At 48.1% G+C, this 20,762-nt stretch overlaps 1 protein-coding gene and 1 long non-coding RNA gene across 2 annotated transcripts in view; both read right to left on the minus strand.

Annotated features, from left to right (window-relative positions):
• LOC308483351 overlaps positions 1–20,762 on the minus strand; it is a 40,076-nt gene that overhangs the window by 15,612 nt on the left and 3,702 nt on the right. Inside the window, exons 2-3 of the long non-coding RNA XR_013989646.1 lie at positions 20,134–20,247; positions 11,392–11,446 (exon numbers count right to left, since the gene is read on the minus strand). This is a non-coding gene — a long non-coding RNA (uncharacterized lncRNA). The remainder of the gene's footprint in view (positions 1–11,391; positions 11,447–20,133; positions 20,248–20,762) is intronic.
• Positions 7,427–10,342, minus strand: CEBPA (CCAAT enhancer binding protein alpha). Its single transcript, XM_081017057.1, has one exon. The coding sequence runs from the start codon at positions 10,234–10,236 to the stop codon at positions 9,079–9,081; it is 1,158 nt and encodes a 385-aa protein (XP_080873183.1). The 5' UTR covers positions 10,237–10,342; the 3' UTR covers positions 7,427–9,078.

Genomic DNA, 20,762 nt, shown 5'->3' on the forward strand with positions numbered 1-20,762 from the left:
CCTTGCAGGAGCTTTGAAGTCTCCCTGCTCAGCTACATCTGCATTGTGAATCCAACAGGCTTCCAAAGTGGTTGAAAAGTGCTAGGCCACCTAAGGAGGAGCCAATCAGTCAGTTCTGGTTTCTCTCACATTCTTGTTTTTCTCATGTTAAGTTCAGTCGCCCACATATCCACACCAGTTTAAAATTTAGGGTTGTGTTGTTTTTTAAGTCATAATGAAAATTCATCAGCATTTTAGTGCAAATCTCTCTTAATGCACACATTTTTGTATGCAGCTTTTTCCCTAGCGTACACATTTTTGCACAGCGCATTTCTCCTAAATATTGATATTTCCCCATCAATATAATGAATGTTGGTCTGTTATTTTTACTAATATATACATTCTTGTGTATGCATTTTTTTTCACATACTCCTTGGCTGGAGAACTGCATTGCAAAATTCAGAGAAGTGCAAATTTCAAAGGATGGCTATGTTTCAGCATGCATAGTGTTTCAGAAAGTGTGGATTAGGTCGGTTGACCTTTAAATGCCAATGCAATTTCTTTCTCATCCCTAGTGGGGACCTTAAAGTTGCCCATACACCTGGACAGCAGACTGAGCAGCTCACCTGAGAACAATCTTCCCCACCAGGGTGAGATGAACTATGTTTCTGAGGGACTTACAGTAGTTCTTTCCAAATGAATGTAAATTAACATGTGCAGCATTTATGTGCCTCTTGTGGTCACCCAGGCAGTCATGTGCATGGACCTGCCAATAACCCTCCAAGGGAAAGAAGACCAAAAACTGCCACCAAGACAGCCGGCAACTCAGCAACTCTTCATTCAAAAAGAAAGAAAGAATTGAATTGAAGGCCCTGCAACACTATTGGCCAGATTAAAACAGCCTAGGCCTTAGGCCACAGAGTGCTGCTGTGTAAAAAGGGCAGCAGGGGTAGCAGCTGGAGTTGCCCATATATGGGGTGGGCTGGAACTTCTGCTGGAGCTGTTTGAGGGTTTATTTTGTTTTTTGCAGAACTTCCTGGGCAGTTTTGTTCCTTGGCAACCCCACACAGGGCTTCAGGAACTGGGTTTTTGTCTGGGCAGCTTCCTTCTCTCTCTCTCTCTCCCCCCCACACACACACTCTTGGCTGTTTGATGCAATGGCGGAAGTTGTGTTGCACCCCCTAGAAAAAGCAGTGAGCAAAGATCATCAGGCAACTGTCGGCTGGCACCAGAGCCTGCCTCAGCCCTAGCGTTCAGTGAGCCCCGACCAACTCCCTGAAACTCCCTCCACAGATGCTTTGACATCACTTGCTACTCCTTCTGCAAAACCCATTTCTCCTAGGAAGCCCTTGGCATCTGCATCTTTGTGAGATTTTCCCTGCCACCCCGCCTCACCGGATAGCTGACCCTAGTGGTTGAAGCTACCGGAATGGGGGGGAGGGTTTCTCCCCTTTAAGTAACTCTTAATGCAGGCCTCCCCAACCTGGTGCTCTCTGGATGGTAGCTGGCCCTGGTGGTAAGGACTGTAGGAAGCTGCCTTCTACTGATTTAGACAATTGAGTCCATCTACCTCAGTCTTGCCTACACTGGCTGGCAGCAGCTTTCCAGGGGTACAGGCAGAGAGTCTCTCCCAGCCCTACCTGGAGATGTCAGTGGGGACTGAACCTAGGACCTTCATTATGCTAGGCAGATGTTCTACCATTAAGAGAGGAAGCTACAGGTGAGGGTCTCTCCCTTTTAAGCAACTCTTAATGCCACCTTCCCTAACCTGATGCCCTCCAGAACCCTTGGACTAACAATGCCATTGTAAGGCCAATGACATCGGGGGCACAGGTTAGCAAAGGCAGTCTTAAAGGCAGAGGACTTCACCCCCAACAACAGTTGGGGATTTGGCTTGGCAGCTCTGTCCTTCCTTAGTCTTCTGCTCCCAACTTCAGGAGGAGGACATTCCTGCTGGAGAAGTGACTGCTGTTCCCAAAAGAACCTAATTCAGAAATTAAGCCACAACTTTAGTGCAGCTGTGCTTCTTTAGTGCTGTTTCTCACCATAAAGCAAAATGCAGCAACCAAGGTAGAAGCTGATTGTGGTCTTTTTTTCAATTTTCAGTTTGATTTCAACAAATTTTGTAACAAAAAACACATCTGATTTGTAAGCATCAACTCATACAGAAATCAAACCACTATCTTCCTTCTGTTTTATATAACATTTTTGAAAACAGAGTCACACAGAGAAATCCTAGCCCTAGACAAGCAGCAGCAAGGTCTGACTGCTGTGCCAGCCTGGAGTTGGCACAGATTGTGCCCAATGCCATCAAGCAATGGCTGTGAAGCCACGGTTGGATCCAGTGGATTCCAGGTTGGCACAAGCCCCTCTGTGCTCCCTGGATGCTTTCTGATGTTCAGCAGGTCAAATGAAGAATTATGCACCGGAGGAGTGATACCAACATTCTTAAATTTAATTTACAATGTTACATAACAGCAAAAAATACATTGTGCATGTTTTACTATAAATAGAGAACAAAAAGAAACTAGTGCAAATGTATCCATCTGTATACTTAAGACAAAAATTGTATATGGATGTAATTCATGATCTTTCCAACTTGGGTCATATTTCATGCAAGAACAACAAAAACAGCCCCCTCTCTGAGTTTGAAAACTTTTTTTTTTATCCTGCCAATTCCAGTGCAGATAAAGTCCACCACAATTCATACTCCATACCACAGGAGGTGAGATTGTGGCTGAGAAAGCCTGCATTACACCAGCCCTGCAAAGTGCCCTGCTGTTATACTGATTTCGCTAGGAGAGGGACTTAGAGCAGTGTACAACAACCCTGCAGTGTAGTTCAGTGTTGTCATTCAGTTCCCCAATGTGTGCTTTTTAAAGAGAAACTGGGGGCTGGGGGCTCATTTTGAACTTGATTGTGGCAGCAATACCACAGGTGAAGGGAGCAAGAGAAATAGAGCATTTCAGTTGCAGGTGAAAGATTCCAGCTGGCACCAGATCTATATGTTTCGTTATTTAGCTAGAGCTGGGAAAGGCCCCAGTTCTGATATCTTGGCGAACCACTGTCACTCAGTGTAGGCAGTACTGAGCTGGATGGATCTGTTGTATGGCCTGATCCTGCAAGGTGCTTTCTATTGCCAGTTCACTGCAAATGGGAGTTGCAAAGGGAGCCTGCTCTTGCAGCCTGCTCTCGGTTTTCTGGAAATGTGAAATAATGGAACTTCTGCCTGTAAGTCATGCAGTGGGGCCCTCCGATCCCTTTGCACTAGTCCCGGATGTCCCCGTGGGTTGCATGTGGTCACTTAGCATCACAGGCAAGTACTTCTCTGTGTGAGATGAGGCACATTCCCCTCTATTTCACATGTTGCAGAAAAGGAACATTTACATCCAAAACATATTCTAAACTCCTGGCTCAGATAAACCCACTTGTATTTAACAAACTGAATGCTGATTGGGGGGGGGGGTGAAGAGTGTGTGTGTGTGTGTGTGTGTGTGTGTGTGTGTGTACAGAAATCAACTAGAAAATCCAGCACATAATCTAGCAAAAATCAAGCACTTTTGAAGTCCCCAGTCTGAAAGTCTGGAGAAGCTTCTGCCTACATGCGTAGACTAGCTTTCCATAACTTGGTGCCTTTTAAGATTTCTGCACTACAATGTAGCCCCATGTGTGGAAAGCACACGGTTGGGAAGACTGATATAGACAATACTGAGGCACGTGAAGTAATTGGTCTGACTAAGGTCGTTACCTGTGTCCTTGTCTTTATTAGAACCAAAATGTAGGAATACTAGAGGAAACTACAGACTACATAATCCCACTCAATCCAAAAATATTTTGAGAAAGATTTATTGACTACTGCATGTGATGATCCATAGGTGCTTAGATTTACTGTATTAGCTACAAAATAATGAATTGCTTTGTACTGGGAATCTCCATTAACTCTGCCAGTAGATGATTGTATGAAAGTATTTAGAAAGTGCCCTTGTAAACCAAAGCGGCATATTCATAAGGCATCAAGGAGAGAGAATTCATACTCAAACAGATTAACTGAAATATGTATTTCATTTATAGTGCTTTAAAATACTAGACTGGCAGAACAGTGTTCAGCATTATACAGTACATTATTCCCTCTTATGTAAAGATCATGTACACTTGTACTACTTGAGTTTATGTTCTTTGATTATGTACATAGTTTTAAAATGTATATATATATTTTTAAGTGCTAAATTCAAATTCAGTCTTCTTCAGTCTGGTGCCTCCTGATGTTATGTACTACAACTCCCATCAGCCCTGGCCAAAGCCAAGGATAATGTTCTTTGTTCTCCAAATGCTGCTCTGAACACACAAAACTCAAGGAACAGCTAGCAAAGCTGCCCTTTCTGACTTCTGCTCTTCCTTATTAAAGGGCATTTTCAGGTTGCCCAGATGAGGATGGGGGTGGGTGGGAAAGCACACTTGTCCTTCCTTCAAGGTAGATAGCAAGACTCTTCCCACGACTCCTTTCACTCTCTCCTCTCTGCGCTTTCCAAAGCAGCCAAGGAAGTCAAACCATCACAGCAGCCACAAACATCTCAAGGAACATTTCCCAAACTTTTGATTGCCCAGGAGCAACCCTTGTTCCTAATTTAAACCTCAAGGTACATTGCACTCTGTACTCAATAAGATGTGTACAGATGGGACCCACAACAATACGCTTGCACGGTGAAGTGCTCATGTGCAGCTTGCTTACCAGCCAGCCACCAGGCCCTTCCTGAGAGGACTCCATTCCATTCCCTCCACCACCCACTTAGTTTTTGCTCCCAATAGACACTGGGCATTTTGTGGCTGTCGTGCACACCCAATCCTATTTTGGAGCGTCTCAACCCCCGTAGTTTTTTTTCCTCCAATTTTTTTGGTACTTTTTCAAACCTTGGGAACCTACTGAGACCTCCCCTCAAGTGCCTGGGTAGTGCTATTCCAGCTTCATAAGGACCAGCACCCAGAGATTGGATTTGCAATTACCGGTAGTTTATACCAGATCTTCTCAAGTAGCTTCCAGGACGCTGGGCCATCAGCCACCCCACCTCCCATCAGTTGTAGGATAGCCAAGTCAGTCAGGGATGGGACTATATCATGTGCAGTATGAGTGAGTTCCAGTGCCATTTGCTATCCCTTCCCTTGTAGCTGCTCCCCCTATACTGGTAAAAAGGGAGGGGTCAGTGCAGCATGATGACCTTCTCAATATGATGGTGGTGATGGTGCCTTTGATTCCCCCCTCCCCAATACACTGCCTGGGACCTGCACAACCCTCCCTTGCCGTCTGGCAATCTAGAAGTGTCACAGAGCTTCACAAATGAATTTTTTTGCAGCTCGTTTGCATGCCCAGCTCTCTCTTTGCAGTAGGCAAGTGAAGCACAGAGATCTGAGCCAGCAAAAGGCAGCGAAATGTGATCAGCTTCATAGTACTGCCTTACGATGGGGAGAATGGGGAGAACGGCAGAGAGATTCGGGAATATAAGGAGAAAAACAGTTTAGGAACAGAGGCTGATCTCTGTCTCTCTGCTAGTGGCACTTTTTGCTCTTTCTTTTTGCTGAGGAGCCAGTGGTTAGGAGAATGCAGCCTAATGATGCAGGAAATGGACAGAGTTGCTCAAATAAGCCACTAAACCAGGAAGGAACAGTGACGGGTGATCTGAGAGTTTTTGGGTGCTGATCCCAGTAAAGGTAGCTAAACTCGCTTCTCTGCATTTAACTCCTACCTTGCAAAAGAGACTAGAAAAAGAAACACAGTGTATTCAGGTCTAATGACATTTTTCGTTTTTACCTAAAAGCTGCAGTGGGCTCAGAGCACAATTGGATAAGAAGCACTGAGAAAGAGCTTGTAGCACTCATCAAACACACCCTGCCCCAAAGGCCCATGTAAGCTTCCATTGCGGTGCTAATAGCAGCTTTAGGCATCAGGGAGGGGTGATTTAGAGCAGGGAGATGACTGCCACTGTTCTGACCAAAGCTTTGGACACCAGGGAGGGGGCATCAGAACAGGGAAAGGACACAAAGCAAAAGGACTCTCCCTCCCTTCCACCAGGATGGACTTTGGCAATATGGCGCCCTGTGCAAGGTCAAAAATTGGCGCGCACACCCCAAATAATTCCTTTTGGTATAAGTTGCTTTTTTAATTTTGTGCCCCCTCAGCTCTGCGCCCTGTGTAAGGGAACCATCCGCACGGCCCTAAATCCAGCACTGCCTCCCCAGTGCCACTCCTCCAAGCAAACTCAAAGCCTCCCACATAATAACCTGGCCACAGATCTTGGCTGCTGTGGCCCCAGTCTCTATCATAGAAAGTTATGAGTGCACAAATTATTTTTGCTGAGGGAGCCCTGCCCACACAACTCTGAGTAGCCTCAGAGAAATGACTCTTGCTGGGGATCCTTTCTTGCTCTCCTGGAGGGAATTCCCACCACAGCCAAGTGGCTGTTTGCAAGTCTGCTCTGATTCCCAACATCATCATCACCATGATGATGATGTACCTGTGCAGTCTCTCCCCTACCCCTTTTGATAAAAAACATTTTGACAAACACCAACAGCCCAAGTTAAAGTTGCAATACTAGCATGCTTACTCAGAAGAAATGGGTGTCATGCTACACAACTGAGCAAAAGAAGTCTGCTTCTAAACCACCCTTCTCCCCTCCCTCAAAATATTATTTTTAAAATGAATAGACTGCCCTTATCATACTGCTAAATGCAGTAAGAAGCGGGGGGGGGGGGGGAGAGCACCCACTCTCAACTTCATTTACACGACTAAAGTTAAAGTAGCATTTCCCATAAGCGTCACAGCCAAAACAGAGGTGGTGTTGGGGAGAAATAATTCTATAAAATATAATTTTATATTTTTCATTTAAAGTGTGTTCAAAATGTATGGTGAATTGTTAAAGAGAAAGTTTACCATGTCTGTGTTACCTTCTACAAAGCATTATCACTGGATTACCTGCATCCCTGCCTCTGCGGCCTGAAACACTGTGTATTTGGCTCAATTCATTAGATGCAAGTTAAAATCTCATTTAAAAAGGCACCTTCTAATCAAAGCTGGATCCTGTTGAACAGGTGCAAGCCTCTTCTACCAGCACATCTGCAGCCCCAAACCAAAGCGCATTCAGCAAGTCCAACCATGTTCAGTAAAGCTTACTCCCATGCAAGCATGCAGGGGCACAGATCCTTAACAGTACAACCCTAGGCATGCCTACTTAGGAGTAAGCTACACTGAGTGCCATGGGATTTATTCTGAAGTAAGAATACACAAGATTTTGTCCAAGAGCATTTTTCTGTCCAATCCCATCCCCTGCCCACTATAGCATACAGATAAAATAATCTGGTATTACATGCTTTTGACAGTCAGTTAAGAAACAGTCATGTGAAACCCCTTTGCTCACATGCAGTCCCAAAATAATAGAAGCCACGCAGACAAAAAGGGTTATGGCAGAATATTTTACATTTTATTTATGACTTTTAAAACCAGGATATTTAAAGTCCTGGATCTTTGTTTAGCTCCAAAAATACACCATATATAAAAACACATTGATTTCCAGGTATTCACACTTAAAAGAAGACAAACTCTTAAACATTTTTATTACCTGATACTAAGAGAATTCAGAATTGGCACTTAGGTAAAAATTCAGTGCTGTTTCTTTGGAGGAGAAGCACCAGCTGGCTAAAAGTGCTTACTGGGACTTGGGACCCTAAGTGGGGGGCACAGACAAAACAGAACCGCCTCCCCTTCACTCTCCAAAGAATGGAAACTCCGCACAGACAGAACCCGGTGCAGCTGGGACCCCAGAGCCCCACCTCTGCACCTCCAAGTCAACAACAAGCGTGCAAGACTCTTTCTCTACCTGCCTTCAGGTGGGAATCCCAGGCAGGTCATACTTGCTGAATTACAGAAGCAACTCCAAAGTTGGCTTTCACTGTCAAGGAAGCCAGCGGGATTATTACTTTTTCTTTTCAGAGAGACAGGACACCACTAGTTCCAGCTGGTGAGATGGCAAGGATCGAAGCAATAAAATACAAAATATTAATAATAATAACATTAATAAAAAGAAGGGTCAGCAGACACCGAGGGGACCCCTTCTTGGCTTTCACAGTACAGAAGGCACAGGTGGGATGAAGGAAAGGAGGGAGAGAACTTGGGAGGGTTAGATCAGTCAATACCCGCATCCAGAGGTCCTTCAGTTTGGGGGTTTGCCACCAATAGCATACAGTGCAGGCCAAAAATGCTGCTCTTCGCTTGGGTAGGAAAGACCCCTCCCATCCCAAAGCTGCCTTCTGGGGTGACCGTTTCCCTTTGAGTCCCGAATTTCAGTCCAGGGTGGGGTTGAACAACGTGGTAATGGAGAGAAATCATGCCCCCCTATCCTTTCCCCAACCTGCCTCTCAGCCTTATTAAGGTGGAGGTGGAGGGGGAATTCTTTTTGAAAAGTAGCAGCAGCAGAATCCCCCATTGCACACTGCTTCCCTCCTCACCCCGAGAGACTCCCCAACCCCCGAAGCATCAACAGGCGCGTCAGTAAAACGTCTCTGCTCCTTCCATTCCGCCACAAACTCGCTCCAGTCCGATTTCTGGAAGCTTGAGAGACCGCCGAGTTTGCACCAGGCAGCCCAGGATCTGCCAGGCACTGACATTCCGGGGCGGCGGGGGCGCACCCGATTTCAAAACACCACCTGGCAAGTCCTGGGAAGAGTTCAGATTTCAGGAGAAAACCCTACCAGGCTGTTGTCGGGGACCGCCTCCCCGTCTAAGGCACAAAAGTCCCTGCGCATTTGGCTCTGCACCCTGCAAATGGGGCCAGACTGAGGGATATATATATATTTTTAGTCCCAACGTAGGTAAGGGGTTGATTTTCTCACGCGCCCCCGGTGTCCCCGGTGTGCGCCCCGGCACCTACTTGCGGGCAAGAAGGGCTCCCACCATAGTCTGAGCGTCGCAGCTTCCCCGGGCGAGCGCTTCAGAGCCCTCGCTGCTGGCAAGAAACAGAGAGAGAGAGAAGCTTGGAAAGAGCACTTAGCGAGCAGCCCTTCTCGGCGGCAGCGGCGGCGCGGGTCGGAGTCCGGCTTCGTCGGGGAGCGCGCTCAGGCGCAGCTGCCCATGGCCTTGACGAGCGAGCTCTCGGGCAGCTGTCGGAAGATGCCGCGCAGGGTCTCCAGCTCTCGGCTGAGCTGCTCGACGCGCTTGCGGAGCCGCTCGTTGTCGTTGCTCAGCTCCAGCACCTTCTGCTGCGTCTCGGCGTTGCGCTGCTTGGCTTTGTCGCGGCTCTTGCGCACGGCGATGTTGTTGCGCTCGCGGCGCACGCGGTACTCGCTGCTGCTCTTGTCCAGCAGCTTCTTGGACTTGCCCGACGACGCCCCGGACCCGCCGCCCGCCGCGTGGAGCCGGTGGTGCGCGTGGTGCGGGTGGTGGGCTCCGCCGTGGGGGCTGGGCGCCGGCGTGGGGGGCGGCGTGGGCTGCCCGCCGGGCTGCAGATGCACCGTGGTCTGGGCGCAGTGCGCCACCTGGTACTGGAGGTGGCTGCAGTTGGGCCCGGCCGGCGGCGGGTAGAGGGCGGCCAGCGCCGCCGCCTCGTCGTCCTCGTGGGGCTCCTGCTTGATGAGCAGCGGGCGCAGGCCGGGCAGCGCCGGTCCCCCGGCCAGGCGCTCGTAGGCCGCGCCGGCCTCCAGCTTGTCCGCGTAGCCGTAGAGCGGGCCGCCTTGCGGGAAGCCGACGCCCGGCATCCCGGCTCCGACGCCGTACTCCAGGCCGGCCTTGGCGGCGCGCTCCTGCTTGTTGTGCTGGAAGAGGTCGGCCAGGAACTCGTCGTTGAAGGCGCCCGGGTCGATGTAGGCGCTCAGGTCGATGGAGTTCTCGTGCTCGCAGATGTCGGGCAGCTCCGAGGCCGGGTAGCCGTAGGCGCCGGCGGCGGGCAGGTGCGGGTGCGCCCCGGCGGGCGAAGCGGGCTGGTGGCGCTGCTGCTGCTGCTGCGCGGGCTGCAGGGCGTGCGGCTGGAGGGCGCTGCTCTGGGGGGGCCGCGAGTCCGCCTCGTAGAAGTTGCCCGACTCCATGGAGTAGCTAAAGCGGGCCGCCGCGGCGCATGGTGGGGGACCCGCTGGCTCCAGGCTGAGGCTGCACAGGCTCTGCCGCTTGCACGGATGAGTCTTTCCTACTCCCTTCGGCTCTCGGCTTGCTCCCGGGCTGCCTCCTCCAGCCCTCGGCCTCCTATTTATACCCCCCGCTTCGCAGGCAGAGCCGGGCATCGCCCTCTAGTGTCCAACCTCCTGGGAACTTTGACCGGCCTCGCCTCCTTTCGGCGGAGCTCGGAGCCCCGACGGGGCCTCCCCTACTGCCCTGCCTGCCTGCTTGCCCGCCCACCGCCTCTTCCTCTGGGCTGCCTGCCTGGACGGGACGGACGCCAGCGCCCTGCAGAGGGACGCGCACCTGCCTGCCTGCCTCTGAGGACCCAGGAGCGGCTTCATAATGCACATCGGAGCCGGTTCGTTTGCTTCCTCCCACCGCGCGTAACACATATACACACGTTAATCGCAACACGGTTCCTGTCCCTTTCGTGTCAGTTGTACGCTGCAGCACACTCACTGCGGGAAATGGATTTTTGGAGTCTAACTACTACACTAAACGCGTGTTAACTAAGCGCCGCCCCCAGCACGTTCTCTGTATATCAGTTCATTCTGAGAAGCACCTTTGAGGAGAAGGAATTTAAATAAGAGAAGCAGTGCGCGTGTGTTGGGAGACCGCGGGCGCGATTACCTTTCTGCTGGCTCCAACTGTCTCCTTCCCTTTCCCCCAAAAAGTGCTCCTGTTGTCACGATTCTTCGGGCACCACTGAAATCTCCCCACCCCATCTTGCCCCACTTTATACAGACACGCATTTGCTTCTGCTCTGATTTGAAAAGCGGGGGAAAGGCAACCCAGGTACCGAATCCATTCCACAGTGCAAGTATAACCATGCAGCTTGGATCTCGGCCAAAATGCCTTTTTATTTTCTAAATTGCCAGGCAGATTAATACTGTCCAAAGGCTTTAACAACCTGGAAACTCAGATAAGGAGCTCTCTGAAGTGCCCAGGGAAGTCCAAGGTACTTTCAGTGTGCATTCCAAGAGAGGTGTGTGTATGTGTGTGCGCCTGTGCACACCTGCCTGGAGAGAGGGAGAGAGAGAGAAATAAATACCTTCTGCCCCTTTCAGAAACGCTTTCCTTGTAGTTAGAGCCTTTGCAGTTGCAAACATCACCATCAACAAATAATAACTGAGGTGTAGTAGAGGAACATCCCCCAACCTGGTGCTGTCCAAGGGCTTTGGATTTGGATTAGGTTAGGGAAGACTCAAGACAAGGATTGAAGAGATGGGGCTTCAATTACCCCTCATTCACTTAGGGATGAAGCTTGCCTAGCCTACCTTACAGGGTCGTTGGAAGGACAGGAGGAAGGACCATATTCACTTTCATGAGCTCCTAGGAAGAAAGAAGAAGTAGAAATGTGATAGATATAAAATACACCCTTTCTACCTTTGAATCAGTTGCGGTCTGAACCTAAATGCATTTACTGAGACTGCAGCCTTAACCCCCCACACCAGGGATAAGCCCAATGGAATTCAGTCGTCCTTACTTCTGAGTAGGCATGGCTAGGGTTGCACTGTTACTCCCAAAGAAGCATGCTTAGAATTGCAGTCATTTGCAACTTAATTTTGCTTGTTTACTTTGAAATAAGTCCTATGGAGTTTATTATTTGTTAGTCTGTTGCATTTATGTTTACATCCAGACAGCTCAAGGTGGCATATGTAGTTCTTCCTCATTTTATCATCACAACAACCCTGTAGCTTAGGCTGAGAGACAGCGACTGGTCCAGGGTCACCCCGGGAACTTCACGGCCGAGTGGGGACATAAACCCTGGTCTCCCAGGTACTAGTCCAACATGCTAACAAACTGCACCACACTTTGAGTCTTTTTGCAACAGCACAATGAGAGCGTTTTGGACCTCACTTGACCTATCCAGAGCAGGGGGAACCAACATGGTACCCTCCAGGTTTGTTGGATTCCAACCCACATCATCCCCAGCCATCGATTAGGACTAATGGAAATGGGGAGGGGGGCACCATGTTGGCTACCTCTAATCAAGAAAACCAAAGCATTCTGTAATCTCATGCCTAGTCCAGCAGACTATTTGTGAGATGTACGTTCCTAAACGGAATGCCTCCCTTGTGGAATTGCAAATTAGCAACTGGGATAGACAGACCCACCAAACCCTCAAAGCCTTTCCTCCCTCAGATTATACTTCCAGACTATAATAATAATAATAATAAATTTTATTTATATCCCGCCCTCCCCAGCCGAAGCCGGGCTCAGGGTGGCTAACAACAATAAAACAGTACAAAAGTACAGCACAAACAACACTCTAAAATAATTCATTATAAAATTAATTCAAATCAAGCCACTGGCAACCATTGGGCCAGAGCTCCGCGAAGATTGCCGAGGGAGGGAGTCAGGCTGTGCCCTGGCCAAAGGCCTGGTGGAATAGCTCTGTCTTGGAGGCCCTGCAGAAAGATGTCAAGTCTCGCAGGGCCCTAGTCTCTTGTGACAGAGTGTTCCACCAGATCGGAGCCACAGCCGAAAAAGCCCTGGCTCTAGTTGAGGCCAGCCTAACTTCTCTGTGGCCTGGGACCTTCAATATGTTTTTATTTGAAGACCGTAAGTTTCTCTGTGGGGCATACCAGGAGAGGCGGTCCCGTAGGTACGAGGGTCCTAGGCCGTATAGGGCTTTGAAGGTTAAAACCAGCACCTTAAACCTGATCCTGTACTCCACTGGGAGCCAGTGCAGCTGGTATAGTACCGGGTGAATGTGATCTCGCAGTGAAGACCCCGTAAGGAGTTTCGCTGCAGCATTCTGCACCCGCTGGAGTTTCTGGGTCAGTCTCAAGGGCAGCCCCGCGTAGAGCGAGTTACAATAATCCAGTCTGGAGGTGACCGTCGCGTGGATCACAGTGGCTAGGTCAGGGCGGGAGATGTAAGGAGCCAACTGCTTAGCTTGGCGGAGATGGAAAAATGCCGCCTTTGTTATAGCTGCAATCTGCGCCTCCATGGAAAGGGAGGTGTCGAAGATTACACCCAAACTCTTAACGGACGGTGCTGGCACTAATTGCGCCCCCGCAAGAGATGGGAGTTGCCCCCTCAATCCCATATCGTCCCGTCCCAGCCAGAGGACCTCTGTCTTCGAAGGATTTAGCTTCAACCGGCTCCCACGTAACCATCCAGCCACAGCTTCCAAACATCTGGTCAATGTGTCTGGGGCCGAGTCAGGATGGCCATCCATCAACAGATAGAGTTGGGTGTCATCGGCATACTGATGGCAACCCAGCCCAAAACTCCGGACAAGCTGGGCGAGGGGGCGCATAAAGATGTTGAAAAGCATCGGGGAGAGTATCGCACCCTGAGGTACTCCACACACCAAGGAGTGGTGCGATGACAACTTCAAGACTTCCCTCTATTCTTTTCTTCATGCTGATGTCAGGGCTGAGCTGTAGAAGGCAGCCTGAATCAGGTCCCGATCAAAGAGCAATGAGGAACTCAGTCCCACAGGAGGCAGTGATGGGCTCCAACTTTAAAAGGTTAAAGTCATGGAGGTGAGGTCTATCCACCAGCAATGGTGGATATGCTCTACCTCCATGGTTGCAGGCAATAATGCTTCTGAATACCAGTTGCTGGAAACCACAGGTGGGAAGAGTGCTCTTGTGCTCATTTCCTGCTTGTGCGCTTCCCACAGGCACCTGGTGGGCCACTGTGAGTAAAGGATGTGGAACTAGATGGGCCACTAGCCAGATCCAGCAGCTTGTCTTACATTCTCATGAGGATCAGAAGAGAGGAATAGCACATGTAGACCTTGTGGCTCAAGCAGAATTTGGCTAGAAACCCTTTCATGATCATTCATAAGCCAAAGGAGGAGGGGAGAGTTGGATGCATTCAGTTCTGAAGGTTCTTAGCTGAGGAGTTGCAGTGACTTGGCTCACCACCTGGGGCAGCAGTCAGCAGTTCCTGAGAAAGCGCACTTGTCAGATTTTGGTACCCAATGCAATACTTTCTGGACATGTACAGGTGCCTGATGCTCAGTCCAGCAACAACAAATAGGGTAACAGAATGCATGCTTTCACCAGACATAGTTTTGATTTCAATCTCCTGTTAAAATAATCAGGCAGCAGCCAATGTGTAAAAGACCTCTACCCAAGATCCTGGAGGGTTGCTGCTAGTCAGAGCAGATGATTCTGGGGTTGCCTACCCCTGCCAGAATGGAATGGGTGTATGTTTTAGCTGCTGCATCTATCTAAAAGGCTCCAAACATGATCAGACTCATCCGTCAAATGTGATGAGGGCCTTGCCTCATCCACACTGGAGTTTGATGTGAATTTGCAGCTGTTTGTGTCCCTGTGCTGCTGGGTCGCCCCCCCCCCCCGGGTCTATTAATTTTTATTCATTTATTGCATTTATATCCCACCTTTCCCCCAAGGAGCTCAAGGTGGCATACATGGTTCTCTTCCTCTTCATTTTATCCTCACAACAACCCTTTGAGGCAGGTTAGGCTCAGAGACTGTGATTGGCCCAGTGAGCTTCATGGCCAAGTGGGGATTTGAACTCTGGCTTCCCAGGTCATAGCCTCACCTCAGACCCTGAATCAGAAGCAATATTTGTAAAACTGAAGTTTAAGTCCTCCCACTGACCTAAGTTTGGGAACGTAAAATAGCAACACCTTATTTTCTTCTTCCCCACACAGGTGCATGGAACCGACTGATACTGTCAGGGAACTGACATCGGAGCTAGAGGTGGAGGGGAGGCTCTCTAATGATGCTGGAGAAGGGCCCAGCAGGGAGAGAGGCAGCTCAGCAGATGGGGAAGCAATTCAGTGCAACACCAGGAATAAGGAGGGGCAGATGGGGGAATCGGAGAGAGGGCTCCCAGACTCTTCACCGGACACCAGCGGGGAGAGCACTGGTCCTCCGCTACCCACGCCCTCCCTGTGCAGAAGACTTCCGCGCAGAGAAAGTAGGAGGAGACTGGGTGTCAAACAACTTTTATGTTGGAAAAGGTTTAAGAAACGCCCACTGACGGATTCTGCTAGCGACTGAGGCAGCCACGAATTGAAGGGCTGTCCAGACAGAAAGGTTTAACAAGGCAACATAGCCAGGAGAGGTGGCAACTTACGCACGAGCAACCCCATACCATTATAGATACCATAGCCAGCCAAGAGGGGATTAACCCTACCATATTTCAGAAAGGTAGATCCATGGGTTTCTGTGCTAGTCACCTTAAAATTTTGCTTCTTTCATTGTGTACACTGACTTTGCACACTGTGCTAGACAGTGAGTACAATGTACAGTTCACAAGACTTTACACACACACACTAGACAAAATAATACTATAATCAACGCAAAATACAGCTGTCAATAGATAAAATACAAAACCTAATAAGACCCTATGGCCAAAATTTGGGGCAGTGGGAGAGGAACCTAACCTTCTGGAGTGGAAAGCATTAATACAGAGAATTGTGTGTCTGTTCCACAAGAATGCTTGCACCAGGAAGAATAGATGACAAAGTAAAAGGTTATATGCCTATTTAAAAGTTGTTGTTTTTCTTAACTTTAATTGTACATCACTTAGAAAATCTATATGATGAGGTGTATAATAAATATGAATATTATTACTTATTAGGCTAGGCGAGGATCAAATGAATGATTTAACAGGCTTTATTTGGAAGCGTGTTTAACTAAATGCTCCATCTATTTAAACTTGGCAGTTCAAAAAAATTGGCAAGCAACAGATATGTGGCTGACACCATTGAGTAAGTTATGCCTCTTTCCCAGAAAAGGCACATACAAGCCCTGAGTCTGGGTTTGTTACTCCATTTGCTCCAAAGTCTGTCTGAAGAGCTGTGTACATTTTTTTTCTTGGTGGATTATTTCCACCCAAGGCTAGAAGATGAACACCATCTGCCATGATGTTGTCAGATTTCCATCCCATACAAGTAGTGTGCATGAGAAAACTGTGTGGCAATGGTTTTAAATGGACATCCTTAATTTGTAAGGAGAACACATGACACCCCAATTTGCTTTGCTGCCACCACAGGTATCATTACAACCATTTGCTACATGTGCGTCTAAGAACCCATGTCTGCATGCATTTACACACAGCACCTTGCATGAAAGGTCAGATCTTTGCTGGAGTCTATTGCTCTAAGAACATAGCTGAAGTATCCTGTACCCAGAAATGTACTCTTACCCAGAACTATTCCATGGAGTAGTAGTTATTTTAAAGAAATAACAAAGGAATTGATAAGAAAATAGTGTGGTGCAGCATTTATATTAAAAAGCACAGGAGCATTTAACTAATATCACAACTCATTTAAACTCCTAGTCTAAAGGAAAAAAGAGTTACTACACTTTTAGAGGAAAATAAAGTGGAGGGCTTACAGGATTCCATAGTTGACAAAACGTTACCTATCCAGGCTAAGATGAACTATTCCTGCAGCTATCTGGGTGTGAGGATGTGAGAGACCAAGACTAGAAGCAGGATCAGGAATTTGGTGCCTTTGTGATTTCAGTTCTTTGGGAGATCTCTCTGAACTTTCATGCTGCCAGCCAATGGAATCCTAACCAGGCTTCTTGATCCAGCACTGACATCAGTGTGGTGTTGCATGGAAAGTTGAAGGGGTCTGGGAATCTCTAGTTGGGCATGTACAAGTGAGGGACGATGAGGGGTTTGCTGATATGTATGTGGGTGTGCACAGGGCCAGCCCACCTATGAGGCAAGGTGAAATGACCACCTCAGGTGGCAGGTTCCATAGAAGTAGCAGATCCTGATTTTGATCTTTCTTGCCCTCCCCCTGTCACGGTCTGGTTCACGGGCGATCGAAGTCCCGGCAGGGGACGTCAGGACCGGGGGCAAGGTGGCAGGGTGGGAGCAAGAACGGGGGTCCAGAAGCCAGGAGACAGGAAGCCAAGAGTCCGAGGGTCAGGAAGCAGGGAGTCATGAAGTCAAGGGTCCAAGGATCAAGAAGCTGGGAGTAAAGAAGCCAAGGTTCAAGAATCAGGAAGCAAGAAACCAAACTCAGCAAGGCAGGAAGTGTGTTGCTGTGGCAAAGAGCCGAAGGAAAATGCTGACCTTATATCCCTTCCCAGCTCTTGCCACCAGGTGCTGTGAGTTACCAATCGGCCTCACCTGTGAGGCCACGCCTTGCCTCTTCAGGACAAACTTAGGAAGGCCCCAGTCCTGCAAAGTCCTATTGGTCACAGGGCCTGGCTCCTGCACGCACACCTGATACCCCCTTGTTCCTGGTGTAGATCTTCCCTGGCACCTTCTTCCCTGGCAGGGAGAGGGGGTGCCATTTGGGGGGTCAGCTCAGGTGCCAAAAAGTCTTGGGACTGCTCTGGGTGTGCACAAGGCAGGGTGTGTGAGTATTTCTTCAAGATAACCTCTTGAACAGATTTCCTACTAGGCAGCAAATATTCTGCATGGGATTTCCTGGCCTGCCAGGACACCTGGAATGAGATGCTATTGTTCTACTCATCCCAAATTTACATATCTATATTTGACCCAGGAAGCCTGACTTGGGAAGTTCAGATAAGGGTCTTATGTTGGGAACTCTGCATCCAGGGACCTTTTTGTTGCCATTATCATCGTTTCAGTGATTGAATCATCAAGGTTCCTGTCATACAATAACTTGCTAGAGAGGGTCAGAAAAGAAGTAGGAGTGGTAGGGTGCAATTACCAGAGTCTGCTGCTGTTCATGCCAATTTCTGGTCTGGTTACAAACATCAAACGACAGCCAATATAACACCATGTTTAGCTTTCACAAAGGCATCTGGCTTCACTGTTAAAAGTACACATTGGCATTCTGGTGCAGCATCAGAGATTGAGAGCCTCAAAGTGAACTTGAAACATGCCATTCTTCTATCCCCAGAGATGCAACTGCCCAGAATATTTTACCTAAAAAACATATCGTATTTTTTCGTCTATAAGACGCCTCCATGTCTAAGACGCCCCCTATTTTTGGGAACTCAGATTTAAGCAAATGGGGGAAGATGTAACCGTGTATAAGACGCCCCCTAATTTTTGACATTATTTCTAAGGGGAAAAAACCTAGTCTCATACATGGAAAAATACGGTAATTTGCAAGGTACTGTATCAGCAACCTCACTCCACCATCAGGCCCATCACCCTTAAAAGAACAAAATGGTCTGTCACAGGTGCAAAACAGAGCAGGAAAGTGGTTGGGTTTAGAAGACAATGGTGGTGGTTCTTATAAGAATGTATTTTTAACCTTTTGTTGGAAGCCACCCAGAGTGGCTGGGGAAACCCAGCCAGATGGGTGGGGTATAAATAAATCAATAATAATAATAATAATAATAATAATATTTACACCATCTTTCATTTTGAGAAGAAATACCAAGGTGGTTTACAAATGAAACATCACAATAAAACTAATTCAATAAAACCAGGTTAACATATCAACCACAATAAAACAATATCAAACTATCAGGAATAGCAAGAACTGGTGTTAATGCACAGGAAAATGCTTTGGTAAAAAGGTACATTTTCAGTTATTGGCAGGAATAATTATCATTGGAGCTCACCTGATCTCTATGGGAAAATCATTCCACAAGGTAAGTGTCAGCATGGAAATGTGTTTGGTTTTTACCCCCCCCAACCCCCCCCCCCCCATGAACAAACAAAAAAACAAACCCCAGTGCTCTCAAGACAGTTATATACAAGTTGGAACTCTAGGTTTAATAAGGAAGGAGAAACAAAATTCTCTACATATTTATCGATTCCAACTGGAAAATGTGCAACAGGAGTCTCTGAATAATGCTATTCTCTGCAAAATGCACTTCTCTTCCCAAACTGCTACTTGCATGGATGGGGAGAGGTTTTTTTGGTTTTTTAAAGAGGTCACTGGAATGACAGTTGAGAGGTTATACTACCTCAGGTTAATCCATTATCCCATACAGAAGTTACATTTAAGATGTACATGCTCCTGCATAGCTTTGGGTGAAGGGGTACCTGAGAGCATCTGAAATGGGGGTAGCTAGCTGTTTTCGGCCAAAGGAGTCACAACCACTCTTGGCCAACCCTCTGGGAACAGTATGCCAGCAGTGGGTGCAGCCCCCCTGCACTGTTACATGCACATCCAGGACAACCCGTTCAGGGTGCTGGGTTCAGCAGACAGTTTTAAACCTCTCAATACACCCCTGCACAGTGTTTGGTTTACCATGGTTTTCTTTTTTGTAGCCACCACCACTGCTGGTCCAGGAAAATATGCTTGGTGCCCTGGATCAGGCCCCAGACCCCAGGTGAGCCACGAAAGGAGTCGTGGAATGCATTAATAAAGTGGCTGCCTATTAAGGAAGGTTTTGTGGGCATTATAGGTGCCCCTGAACTTAATTCTTCACCCAGGTGCTTGGGAGACCACCCTTTGCTTGTATTTCAACTCTTCTGCCTCCAGTATATTATTTAATATATTTATATCTCACCTTTCCTTCAAGGAGCTCAAGGTGGCATACATAGTTCTCCTCCTCCTCCCATTTAATCCTCACAACAATCCTGTGAGGTAGGTTAGGCTGAGAGACTGAGACTGGCTCAAGATCATCCAATGAGCTTCATGGCTGAGTGGGCCCTGATCTCCCAGGTCTAGTCCCACACTATGCAGCCACAGCAGTTGATTGTGTAACCATGGCTTGGAGAAAGTGGACAGAGAAAACATCTCTTTCCCTCTCTCATGACACTAGAGATAACCAGCGAAGATGAATGTTGGAAGATGTAGACAAAACAGTAATGCTTCATGCAGTACATGGTTAAACTATGGAACTCGCTCCCTCCGGAAGCAGTGATGGCCACCAACTTGGATGGCTTTAAAGGCGGATTGGACAAATTCATGGAGGATGCGGCTATCAGTGGCTACTAGCCACAATGGCTATGCTCTGCCTCCACTGTCAGAAGAAGTAATGCTTCTGAATATCAGTCGCTGGAAGCTGCAGGAGGAGAACAGTGCACCTGGATTTCCACAGGCATCTGGGTGGCCACTGTAAGAACAGGATGTTCAACTAGATGAGCTATTGGCCTGATCCAGCAGGCTCTTTTTATGTTATTTTCTTACGTACTGTTCTCCAAGTGGGCCACAGCAAGTAAGCTTAAGTGCAGTTCAGAGGGTGTGAAGTCTTCTCACCAGGACAGATATTTCATAGCTGGCTCCCTCATCACTCAGCCATAGGAGCCTGGTGGCAAAAAGAGGGAATTACTGGAACTGCCATGATGGTGATCCCTGCTCACCACCCTCCCGGATGTTCCATCTGCTAATACTAGTGTTACTGCCACTGTGATTAATAAATACAAAAGAGACCTCGTAGAGGACCACCAAAGATACCCCATGAGATGCAGCTCAAGATGATGAGCAAAAGTGACAGCACCCAGTAAACCAACTAGAGGAGGCAGAACAGCAGCCTCCCTGCAGCTCATCAGGGGTCTGTTTTGTGAACTGAGTTGCATAGCCCCCATCCATTCTAAAGGAAGGTAGGAAGGAGAGAATGGTTCTGTAACTTGATCAAATAACCTGAAGGGGTCCCAGACCAAAGGTGGAGAACCTCAGGTCCAGGTTCCAAATGTGACCCTCTAGTCCTCTGTATCTGGTCCTTGAAACTCTCTTAAGCTATGCTCACCCTTCTTTGCACCCTGGCTGGACTGTGCCTTTGAGCTCTGCTGTTGCCTCTTGCTTGTCTGGATGGAGAATAGA

The sequence above is a fragment of the Podarcis pityusensis genome (assembly GCF_964106645.2).
Source record: "Podarcis pityusensis genome assembly, chromosome: 8".
Lineage (NCBI taxonomy): Eukaryota > Metazoa > Chordata > Lepidosauria > Squamata > Lacertidae > Podarcis > Podarcis pityusensis.